The sequence below is a fragment of the Cannabis sativa genome, chromosome 8 (genome assembly GCF_029168945.1).
Source record: "Cannabis sativa cultivar Pink pepper isolate KNU-18-1 chromosome 8, ASM2916894v1, whole genome shotgun sequence".
Classification (NCBI taxonomy): domain Eukaryota; kingdom Viridiplantae; phylum Streptophyta; class Magnoliopsida; order Rosales; family Cannabaceae; genus Cannabis; species Cannabis sativa.
Window position 1 is genome coordinate 46,798,319 of NC_083608.1, and position 12,338 is coordinate 46,810,656.

General features: G+C 35.6%; 1 protein-coding gene across 1 annotated transcript; it reads left to right on the forward strand.

The window, feature by feature from the left end:
* The first annotated feature begins 529 nt into the window (after positions 1-529).
* Positions 530-2,639, forward strand: LOC115701405 (probable pectate lyase P18). Its single transcript, XM_030629191.2, has 3 exons — positions 530-837; positions 949-1,689; positions 2,085-2,639. The coding sequence occupies exons 1-3, from the start codon at positions 722-724 to the stop codon at positions 2,446-2,448; spliced, it is 1,221 nt and encodes a 406-aa protein (XP_030485051.2). The 5' UTR covers positions 530-721; the 3' UTR covers positions 2,449-2,639.
* Positions 2,640-12,338: the final 9,699 nt, after the last annotated feature.

A 12,338-nucleotide genomic window follows, 5' to 3' on the forward strand; every position in this document is an offset into this window, starting at 1 on the left:
AATCTTTTTTTAACTCCATATATAGAACACATAATTGCTAGCTAGAGTAGTTAATAATAAAGTTATCCCTATATCTATAGCTATAAACTTTATTTATTAATGGATAAATATAAAGCCATGCAAAAGAGACAAACAGACAATAAAAAGTAGTAACCATAAAAATTACAGTGTTCACACACACACACACATAGCTTATTGTTAAGAAAAAAACAATTGATTATATATATATAAAGAATGAAACTGAGACCAATTTCATTTGTTATATAGCTCAGAAAAAGTATCCTGTATGCCATATTAAATTTTAAAAGCTTATTATTTATTAACATTTACATACATTCTAAATTATAATGTTACTATAAACAGTGACAGGTTCTGGCCAGCATGAGAAATAGTCAACTATTTTGACTTGGGAGATCATAAAAACTTGATTAATTAACGGTCTTTAAACTACCAAAGTCAAAGACTGTTATTATAAATATATAGAAATATATTTAGCCATAAAAACATATATACACACACTATTGAAACCCTAAAATTACGATCAGCTAATAATAAGGGGTTTGGCCCCACTTTTCTTAAAATAATAATAATCACGCCATCACTCTCGGCTTTATTCACTTATAAATAATTCTCACATTAATTACACTATACTCCAACCTCACCCCACTTCTCTCTTTTATTTTTTTTTCTTCTATTCTCTATTCTAAAAGAATTAAAAAAAATGGCCAAACTTTCAACTTTGCTTATCTTATTTCTCTTATCTTTTCTAATATCAGCTACTTCACTATCTCTTGCTTCAATTCAAGACCCTGAACTTGTTGTACAAGAAGTACACCGGTAATATATTATTAATAATTACATTCATAATTATCTTATTTTATTTTTATAATAATGTTAGAGAGTTTCACGTTGATAATATATATATTTATTAATTTTTATTATTATTAGGAGTATCAATGCTTCTAGAAGAAACTTGGGGTATTTATCATGTGGGACAGGAAACCCCATTGATGATTGTTGGAGATGTGATCCTAACTGGGAGAAGAATCGCCAACGCTTAGCCGACTGCGCAATAGGGTTCGGTAAAGACGCCATTGGAGGCAAAAACGGAAGAATCTACGTGGTTACAGACTCAGGCAACGACGACCCGGTAAACCCTAGACCGGGAACACTCAGACATGCGGTTATACAAGACGAGCCGTTGTGGATCATATTCAAGAGAGACATGGTGATAAAACTCGAGAAAGAGCTCGTGATGAACTCTTTCAAGACGATAGACGGCCGTGGAGCGAGCGTCCACGTGGCCGGCGGTGCATGCATAACGATCCATTACGTGTCTAACGTGATTATTCATGGGATTCATATCCATGATTGTAAACCTGGGAGTAGTGGTGATATTAGAAACTCTCCTGAACATTCTGGGTATTGGAGAGTTTCGGATGGTGATGGTGTTTCTATATTTGATTCACAACATGTTTGGGTTGATCATTGCTCGCTTTCGAATTGTAAAGATGGGCTTATTGATGCTATTCATGGTTCAACTGCTATTACTATTTCGAATAATTATTTTACTCATCATGATAAGGTTATGCTTTTGGGACATAGTGATTCCTATACTCGTGATAAGAATATGCAGGTTACTGTTGCTTTTAATCATTTTGGTGAAGGCCTTGTCCAAAGAATGCCAAGGTACGTAAAATATATGCTTATAAATTAAGTTTCTATATATATTCACTACAAAAAAAATCTTACTTTTAGTCACAATAAAACTTGTCACTAAAAGTAAAAAAAATTGTAACTAATTATAAATCATCATTCTTATGTTATGACTAAAAAGTCCGTGACTAAAGCTATTAGTCACAAAAATTACAATTTGTTGTGACTAATAAGTATATTTTTAATCACAATTAATGACAAATTATATCTAAATATTATATTAATCACAAGTAATATTTTATCTTGACTAAAAGTCACATTTAATAAAAAAAAAATTATATTATAACTAGTTGTTATTTAGATTAGTAAATTACAATATTTGTTAATTTCAATTAGCATTATGCTGATGTGTTTTGAACTTTTTGCAGGTGTAGACATGGTTATTTCCATGTAGTGAACAATGACTACACTCACTGGGAAATGTATGCCATTGGTGGTAGTGCGTCCCCAACTATCAATAGCCAAGGGAACAGGTTCTTGGCACCGAACGAGCGGTTCAAGAAGGAGGTAACAAAACACGAGGATGCCCCAGAGAGCGAGTGGAGCCGGTGGAACTGGCGGTCTGAAGGCGATCTTTTCCTCAATGGAGCTTTCTTTCGCCAGACTGGGGCCGGTGCAGCCTCCTCAACCTATGCTAGGGCTTCAAGTCTTAGTGCTAGGCCTTCTTCCCTTGTGGGCTCCATTACTGTTGCTTCTGGAGCCCTCAATTGTAGGAAGGGATCCCGTTGCTGATGATCATGGACATCGATCATCATCAGCGTTTATATGATATTATAAAAAAGAAGAATCTTATTACTGCAAGTGTAACAATAGCTAAATTAAGCATATTTATTGTTGCCCTTTTGCAGTAGTTTAAATTAATCTTGGTTATTTTGTAGTAGTTTTCTAAATTTTGATGTTTTGAGAGCAAATTTAGTTTTAAATTTAAATTATAAGTATTGCAACCTCTGCATGCCAACTAGTTATGTAATATATATATATATATATAGCTAGCTATATAGCTTGTAACTTTAATTGTGAACTGCAGAGAGAGCAAGAGCAGGAGTGTTGTCTTTTAATTTAGATTTTATTTTTAATTATATTAATAAAAATATTTACTATAATATATATAAGGGTATTGCTATATACGCGCTCAGAGTACGTATAATGCTTTGCAGAAAGTTATAATCTTCACCAAAAAAAAAAAAAAAATACAAAATTATTAAATAATTTGATACTTACTCATACTAATTAAGTAATATAATAATAGCTAATGGGTTAAAAATAAAAAACAATATATTTGTGTGTCCAACCTATAGCTAACATCTCTCTATATATATATAAACAGTAGATTTCTTTGGAAATACATTAATTCATTTCACATAATTAGATATACATGAAAATGCAAAAAATATTAAGAAAATAAAAAATACAAGAAAATGTCAATTTTTTTCTTATTAGAAAAAATATTAAGGAGTACGACTGCATGCGTACAATGTATTATGTTGGTAAAGATAAAAATTGGATTGGTCAAAATTAGACAACATGAAAATTGGGCCGTCAATCACGCATGCATAGAAGGCCCCCGCGGAGTTTAATCATACCTTATTTGATCTTCTCCTCAGCTCAGTCTAGATAAAAATAAATAATAAAAATTTAAAATATAACTTATTTAATAATTAATGTACCAAAAAATATATAAATTTGATACATAATAAATTTTGTACTAAATTTAGTTCAATATTTATTAGGGTAAATACCATTTTGGACCCTCTGTTTTACAAAAGTTACCAATTGGACCATGTGTTTTGTTAAATGATAAAATGGACCCTGTATTTTCTAAAATAGTACAAATAGGACCCTGAATTGATTTTTTGTCAAAATAAAATTTAATTATAATCCGATCTAAAAGTGCTATGACAAAATTGTTTACATTTTTTGTATCTGTTCGTATTAAGCATTGTCTTCAAGTTGGTTGTATTAAAAAAAAAGTTGTCAAAAATTAACCTCAAGGTCCTATTTTTAGTATTTTAAAATACAGGGTCCATTTTGTCATTTAACAAAACACAGGGTCCAATCTGTAATTTTTGCAAAACACAGGGTCCAAAATAGTATTTACCCTATTTATTATGATATAAAATTTACATGAAAGGTAAATATTTTTTTAGACTCCGTGTTTTGTAAAATTAACTAATTGGACCATTTGTTTTATTAAATGACAAAATAGACCCTATATTTTCTAAAATAATAAAAATAGGATCTTGAGCTCAATTTTCAAAAATTTTATTTTTTAATATAACCAACTTTAAAATAAGTTCTAACACGAACAGATACAGAAAATGTAACTATTTATTTCATAATAACATATCTATATCAGATTTTAATTAAGTTTTATTTTGATAAAAAATCAGTTCAGGGTCCTATTTGTACAATTCTAGAAAATACAGGGTCTATTTTGATTTAACAAAATAGATGGTCCAATTGGTAACTTTTACAAAATACAGGGTCGAAAATAGTATTTACCCTATAATAAATGCACTACTTTTTTATTTATACTTATGTCATTTGTATTATTTTATTAGAATATTTAATAATAGCATTAAATTATAAATTATTTATATTATTTTAATATTTTCTAACATATTAAAATAATAATAAAATTGATAATAAAGTTAACAATTTTTATTTTTTTAATAAAAAATATTGATTAGATATTGAATTTTAAATTAAAGTTTTGTAATTGTGGATTGGAGCACAATGTTAAAACTTAATGTAAATTTACTACAAAGTTATTTTTTTATGTCAAATATAGCACAATTTTTATACCTCCTATTAGAGATGGTCTTTACTCTGGTGGGACCAATGCTTATTCCATACTTAAAAGTCAAAAGTCATCACATATATACTAACTATACCCAAATCCGCCATGCAACTTATGTAGACATATACGCATAAATAAAGCTGCACTGATATGTGTCACGTGCTGGCTATTTGGACAGTAAGTAAACGGGACATGTGACAACTGCTTTTAGTGACAACTTTTTAATCACAACATAAATTTTTTGTGATTTTAGTCACAACAAAAAATTACTTGTGATGACTAAAGCATAGCATTTAGATACAAGTTGTCACTACTTTTAAGTTTAGTCATAACAAGTACTGTGACTAAAAAACACATTTAAGCACAACAAATTATAATTTTTGTGGCTGATACTTTTAGCCACGGACCTAAACGCGCTTGCATACAAACAAACTAATTAACGCGCTTACATACAAACAAACTCAATGGACGTTAAACATGATACAAGTCTATACATGTTGAGTGCAACCACGAAGTATAAGCAAGCACAACATAAGTCATTCCAATGGTCAGTCTCACACAACTAACAAGCAAACACATAAGCAAATGGCTCTCAATGGCCCAACAAAGGCAACAAATTAATAAGAAACACATAATCAACATAGAAGCATACACAAGGAAATATAGATAAATATCGTTTTATTATTATATGGCTTGATAAGGCAAGAGTGTACACAGTTGAGCCCCTATCATGCTAGTGACAAGGTCCTAACTGGCACTAATTACGTATGAAAAATGGACCAATCATAAGATGACAAGTGCCACTAATTAGGTACGCCACCTAAGTAGACTTGTAATCAAACACATCAACTGATGACTCAAAATCTGATTCACTTACTACTACAAAAATAGTTTTTCCTGACGTTTTTAAACAGTCATTTAAAGTATTCCCGCCAGTTTCTATAACCGTCGCCTATACACCGTCGTAAAACGGGTGAAATAGGAGACAGTTAAAAACCGTCGCTAATGTGAACTTCCTGACCGTTTAAAACTGTTGCCTATACCCTGTTATAGTATAGGGCACGGTTTAAAATTGTCACCTATACCCTGTTATATAGGGAACGATTTTAAAGCGTCAAGAATTTTTTTTTTTATAAAAAAAGAGAGAAAAAAATAAGATTTTTCTGCCATGGCGCACACGCATAAAAATCTTCTATCGTGTCATTCAGGGTGCCTTGTAAATCGACATGCCCATTATGCAGCCTAGTATTGGCAAGATGCATATTTTTTGTTACTAATTCTAATGCCTTGATGTGTCTTCCATCTGAGGCGCACACGATGTTTTGGTAATGGTGTCTCTCCTCTCGATCGCGACTACCCTTGCCAACAAGTTAGAGTAATCTTGAGCCAATGTAGCAAGTTGTTGTTGTATAGTTGTTGGATTCGAGTTACGACCCCAAGAGGATAGATTTTTGATCCTATCGTCTAGTCCATCTAGTTCTCAAGCGATTCGATCTTGAGAGTGTTGCTCACCATCATGAACATTTTTACCAAAATTCCCCTTCACTTGGCTCTGATAGCAACTGTCACGGGCCGACTATTTAGACACTCCCAAGTAGACGGGACGTGCGACACTTGCTGGCACACTGAGCTAGCAAGTCAGCTTAAACGGGCCTACATGCAAAACACCTCAATGGTTATACATGTCTCGCATATGTTGAGTGCAACCACAAAATATGAGCAAGCACAACATAAGTCATTCTATGAATCAATCTCACACAATTCATAAGTCAACACATAGGCAAATGCCCAACAGAGGCAACAAACAGGCAACACACAGAGAACATCGAAGCATACACAAGGAAGTATGAATAAACATCGTTTTATTATTATATAATCTTGATAGGGCAAAAGAGTATAACTGGACTCCTATGCTGGTGAAAAGATTCTTTCATATATAAATCACCAATCACATCGTAGAAGGCTTAATGAATTTTCAAGAAAATTTCAATAATATGGTTTTAGCTCTGCATGTGTGAAGAAAATTACAAACGAAATACAAAAGGCCCTATAAACATAGCTCCCCACTCCAATGACGTACTTGGTGATAGACTTGACTTATAATGATCCCATCGCTAATAATATTTATGAGTATTTTTACAAGTTATTTATCATTATTATCGTTAAATAAAAACCCTAATAAATCAACCCCAAATCTGCCGCCACCCCACCTTTGTTCTCTTTTTTCTCTGCTAATGTATTTTTCTCTCTCAATTCTTCATAACTTAATTTCTTTAGCTTTTCTCTTTTTGGATGGCAATGGCACTAGACTTCAACTTGGTGTTCGACAAAGCAACGATTTCACCTAGGCTTTGCGAGGCACGTACTAGAGGTTGGCTCCAAGCTCTCACACCAATTTTCTTCTCTCCATTCTTCTGATGAGTTTTAGATTTAATAGGTATTAGATTCAATGGGTTTTAGTACTTTTAGTTCTTTTGAGTTCTTCTCTCCTCTTTTGATTAAGGAAAAAGGTTTCCTGGAACAGAAGGTAAAATAAGTGGCCAAGCTAATTTTCTAATATTTCATTTATTTTTGTTAATTGAAGACTTCATATATATATTAGTGGCGAAGCTAATTTATATATAATAATAATGTAATTTGAAAGTTAATATTTTGACAAGAAGAAAAAAACAAATAATAAATATTAAACTAGTTTAGTTGATCAATATACATGTTCATAAATAATATATATTAATTTATAATTAATATCACAATATTTTTTCCCTAATATAAAAGCAAATTAATCATTATATATTTATATTTTTTTTTTATGAATAAGAATCATTTTATTGCGCATGATAACATAACACTATATTATTCGTACAGTACCTATATTAATATTATTAATTAACAAGAATAACGTTTATAATTTTGCACAATGTCGGAAAACTTTATTTTTTGTTTAGAAGAAAATAAATATTTTTGCACATATGATTCTTTGATATATAACTGTCTGGTCTATTGACCTGTGTCTGGTTTCTTTTGAATCAGGGTATGTTATTTGTCTTTTGCTGTTGGTTATTGTATCTGTGAGACTGTTAGTTCTTTTGATTGATGGCGGATCAGGATAACATGGATGTCGAGAATGGCAGACGTTTTGAGATTATCTTGGAAGGAGATGAGGACGATGGGGGATTGCGATATGAAGCTGAGGAAACAGAGCTTTCGGACTTTGACGATAGGTGGTGTTTGGTGGGTAGATTTTTAACGGATAGGGCGCTTGATTTCATGGCTATGCAACACAAAATGGCGTCATTGTGGAGACCGGGTAGGGGCTTATATGTGAAGGAGTTAGATCAGAATTTATACCTATTTCAATTCTACCATGATGTCGATATCGATAGAGTCACAGAAGGCAGTCCTTGGACTTTCGACAGAGCACCCTTGGTTTTTAAAAGACTGAAGATTGGAGAAGCACCTAGAAGTGTTGTACTGAACACAATCGATTTCTGGATTCAACTACATGGTATGACGACCGGTTTTATGTCTGCAAAAGTGGTCAAGGACATAGGCAATTATGTGGGAACCTTTGTGGAGGCTGACAAGAACAATTTCATGGGCATTTGGAGAGACTATCTTCGAGTGAGAGTGGCTGTTCGGGTGGATATACCGCTGAAAAGGAAAATGAAACTGGAACAGAGAGGGGGGGAAATTTGTTACTGTAATTTCAAATACGAAGATCTACCCACCTTTTGCTTCATCTGTGGGATACTCGGCCATTCGGAGAAGTTTTGTCCGAAACTCTTTGACACCCCTTTGCATCTGATCTCGAAACCGTATAACTTAGAACTGAAGGCGGTTGCTCGAAGAAGGCAGCATACCATCGGTGCAAGGTGGCTCAAGCAAGGTTTGCAGGCGAAAGGAGGGAGCTCTAGCCGGCGGCCTGAAGCAGAAGCTACGGTGGGAGATGCCGGAGGACAGTCAATTGGGATCGCTGGAAATCGGGTAATTAATTCTCAAATTCCTAAACTTAAAGGGATTAGATGGAAGATTGATTAGAGGTGATATGGGTAATATTGTGGAGGAAAATATGGCTATGAATGGGGGTTCGGGTTCTAATCAGGGAAAGAATGTTGATGAGGGTGATGTGGATAGAGATATAGATACTGATGGGGAATTATTTATTCTTGAAAATAAAAGAAAAAGAGTTAATATGGGAATGGATAGTGGGCTGAATAGTAATGGGCTGGGTAATATTGGGCCTATGGACATTGTAGAAGACTTGTTGGAAGTTCAAGAAAATAGTGATGGAAAAAACGATTTTGGGGCGGGTTCTGGTGTTCAGACCCGCCAAGAGCCATGAATGTTTTAAGCTGGAATTGCCGGGGGCTTGGGAACCAACGGACAATTCAATTCCTTAAAGAGACGGTGTCTCAAAAGAAACCTGAATTTATTTTTCTTTGTGAAACTAAATGTTTAAAAAAAAGAGTGGATCATGTGGGTCGGTATTTGGATTACGAAGGTGTATTTGCGGTTGAGGCCCAAGGTAGAAGTGGGGGCCTTGCTTTGTTTTGGAAAAGTCAAGATGTGGGCCGTGTAGTTGGTTTCTCTCAACACCATATTGATTTTGTAATTCAAAAAGAGGGGGGTGATCATTGGCGGTTGACGGGTTTTTATGGTGAACCGAGGCGGTGCCAACGTGAAGAGTCTTGGAATTTGCTTAAGTCTCTAGTTAACTCCACTAATACTCCATGGTGTGTTATTGGAGACTTAAATAATATTCTAAGTCAAAGTGAGAAAAAAGGAGGTAATCGGTATCCGAATTGGTTAATTGAAGGGTTTGAGCGTACTTTACACAGTTGTAATTTGAGTGATGTTGAGCTCATTGGGTATCAATTTACTTGGGAAAAAGGAAGAGGCTCTAATAACTGGATTGAGGTTAGGTTGGATAGGGCCCTTGTTTCATCAACATGGTATCAACTCTTCCCTAATACTCGGCTTCTTAATTTAGAGACCTCTCCATCGGATCATAACCCATTGTATTTGGAGCTTGAAACTCAAACTTTGGTGTCTCCTATACGTCGGTTTCGGTTTGAGAATGCTTGGCTTAAAGAACCTTTTTGCTTTGAAATTGTGAATGACTGTTGGAGCCAACATGAAAGTGATAACATCTTCTCTAAGATTGATGCGTGTGCCACCAAACTTGCAACTTGGGGAAAAGGTGTTACGGGCTGCTTTAAAAAACGGATTCAGAGGTGTAGAAATGATCTGAAAATGTTGAAAAACAAAAGGGATGAGGCTTCTATTCAAAGGTATAATGAGACAAAAAAGCAGTTGTTTCTAGTACTTGACCAGAAGGAAATTTTTTGGAAGCAACGTGCAAAACAATTTTGGTTAAAGGAAGGAGACCAGAATAGTAAGTATTTTCATCGGGCAGCTAGTAAACGAAGGAGTACCAATCAGATTGCGAAATTGAAAGATAATTCTGGCATTTGGAAAGAATGGGGTTCGGGTTTGGAAGGAGTTGTGGTAGATTATTTTTCTGATCTCTTCAATACTGGGGGCGTGGAATGTGATGAAGTGCTAGCTAACGTTCAGCAAAAAGTCTCGACTCAGCTCAATCAACAACTACTCGAACCGATCCAAGAGGAGGAAGTTAAGGCAGCGGTTTTTGGCATGCATCCAGACAAAAGTCCGGGTCCCGATGGTATGACACCTGCTTTCTTTCAGAAGTGTTGGAATATTGTCAGCAAAGATGTAGTGGAGTTCGTTCAGCACTTTTTCCTTACAGGCAAGATGGAGACAGGATGTAGTAAGGCGAATGTTGTTCTTATACCAAAAAAGAAAGTACCTGAAAGGATGAGTGATCTTCGGCCTATTGCGTTATGTAATGTTTTGTATAAGACCATTACTAAAGTGTTGGCTAATAGAATGAAGCATCAGATGCATGATATTGTTTCAGAAACTCAGAGTGCCTTCATCCCGGGTAGGCTCATTTCGGACAACATTCTTGTTTCTTTTGAAATCCTACACTATCTTAAAAGGAAAAGGAAGGGGAAAGAGGGTTACATGGCACTTAAGTTGGATATGAGCAAAGCGTATGATCGTATTGAGTGGACTTTCTTGGAGAAAATGTTATCAAAGCTTGGCTTCTGTGATGCATGGATATCTTTGGTAATGGAATGCGTAACTTCTGCTCAGTATATGGTGACACATGGAGGACGTGAAATGGGTCCTATTCTGCCTTCTAGAGGTATTAGACAGGGCGACCCGTTATCTCCTTATCTTTTTATCATTTGCGCAGAGGGTTTAACTTCTTTGATAAGGAATTATGAAGCTAAAGGTTGGATTCATGGGTGTAAGGTTTCCAATGGAGCCCCGAGAGTTTCTCACATGCTTTTTGCCGACGATAGTTACCTTTATTGTAAAGCAACAATGCAAGAGGCCTCTCATGTCCGTGATCTTCTCCGAAAGTTTGAACTGTCCTCGGGTCAAAAGGTCAACTCAAGTAAGTCATCCATCTTTTATAGTGTGAACACTGATGATCTGAGTAGAGCTAGTATAAATCAGTTCCTACAAATGAGCCAAGCGGATGATAGAAGTATGTACTTAGGATTGCCTAGTACGATGGGTAGGAATAAAACAGCTGCTCTGGGTTATCTTCGGGATAGAGTGCGACGTAAGCTTCAAGGGTGGGACTCAAAGATTCTCTCAAGGGCTGGTAAGGAAGTTTTAATAAAATCTGTGGCTCAAGCGCTTCCTAGCTATGCCATGAATGTCTTTTTACTTCCTTGGGAAATAAGTAGAGATATTGAGAGTTTACTAGCTAAGTTTTGGTGGAAAGGGTCAGGAGGGGATTCTAGAGGCATTTCTTGGATGTCTTGGGATCGTATGTGTAATCATAAAAGTAATGGGGGAATGGGATTCCGCAACTTTAGAGATTTCAACTTAGCTCTTCTTGGAAAGCAAGGTTGGAGGTTCTTAACTAGGCCTAATTCTCTTGCTTCTCGCATCTTTAAAGCAAGGTATTATCCTAGAGGAAGTTTTTTCAATGCGGAATTGGGTAATAACCCAAGCTTTGTGTGGCGTAGTGTGTGGGAGGCTCGTGATTTAGTTCGAGAGGGGGTTAGATGGTGTGTGGGTGATGGTTCAAGTATCAATATTCTGCATGAACCGTGGCTTCCCGATCCTAATAATCCTTATATCATTACAGACCACCCCACTCTCCAATTTGCCAAAGTGAACAACATCATTAGTATGGATGGTCAAGATTGGGATATGGATGTGCTAAACGATCTCTTTGTGGAAAGAGATAAAGACCTCATACTTAAAGTGCCCATTAGAGTTGGTATTGCTAGGGACCATCTTTGCTGGGCCAAGGAAGGCTCGGGTGAGTACTCAGTGAGCAGTGCGTACGAACTGTTGCAGGAAAAAAAAGGGAGAGGTGTTGAGGGGGCTGGTACAACGTTTTGGAAGCATCTCTGGGCGTTAAAGATACCACCAAAAGTTAAAAATTTGGTGTGGAGGGCTGGTGTAGCTTGTCTCCCTACTTTGACTCAGCTGGTGGTGAAAAGAGTGGCTGTTAGTACTCTTTGTCCTCTCTGTAATGAAGAGCCAGAAACAATATTGCACTGCTTAGTTTCCTGCAATTTTGTGCAGCAGGTGTGGGACAGAGTGGGAATCGGCACAGTGGTTGTGGCTGGGACTTCATTTATCGACTGGTGTGCTGTTGCCTTTCAAAACCAGTCGGCTGAAACCAGGAAATTGATAGCAACACTGTGTTGGGCGATATGGGGAGCAAGGAATGATCGTATATGGCAGAAAAAGATAGTTGGTGCTTCGA

Bases quoted from the DNA above. Each gene is read 5' to 3' on its own strand.
- LOC115701405 (XM_030629191.2), top strand. From the start codon at position 722: ATGGCCAAACTTTCAACTTTGCTTATCTTATTTCTCTTATCTTTTCTA. The intron at 838-948 runs GTAATATATTAT...TATTATTATTAG, and splicing joins GTTGTACAAGAAGTACACCG to GAGTATCAATGCTTCTAGAA. The intron at 1,690-2,084 runs GTACGTAAAATA...AACTTTTTGCAG, and splicing joins CTTGTCCAAAGAATGCCAAG to GTGTAGACATGGTTATTTCC.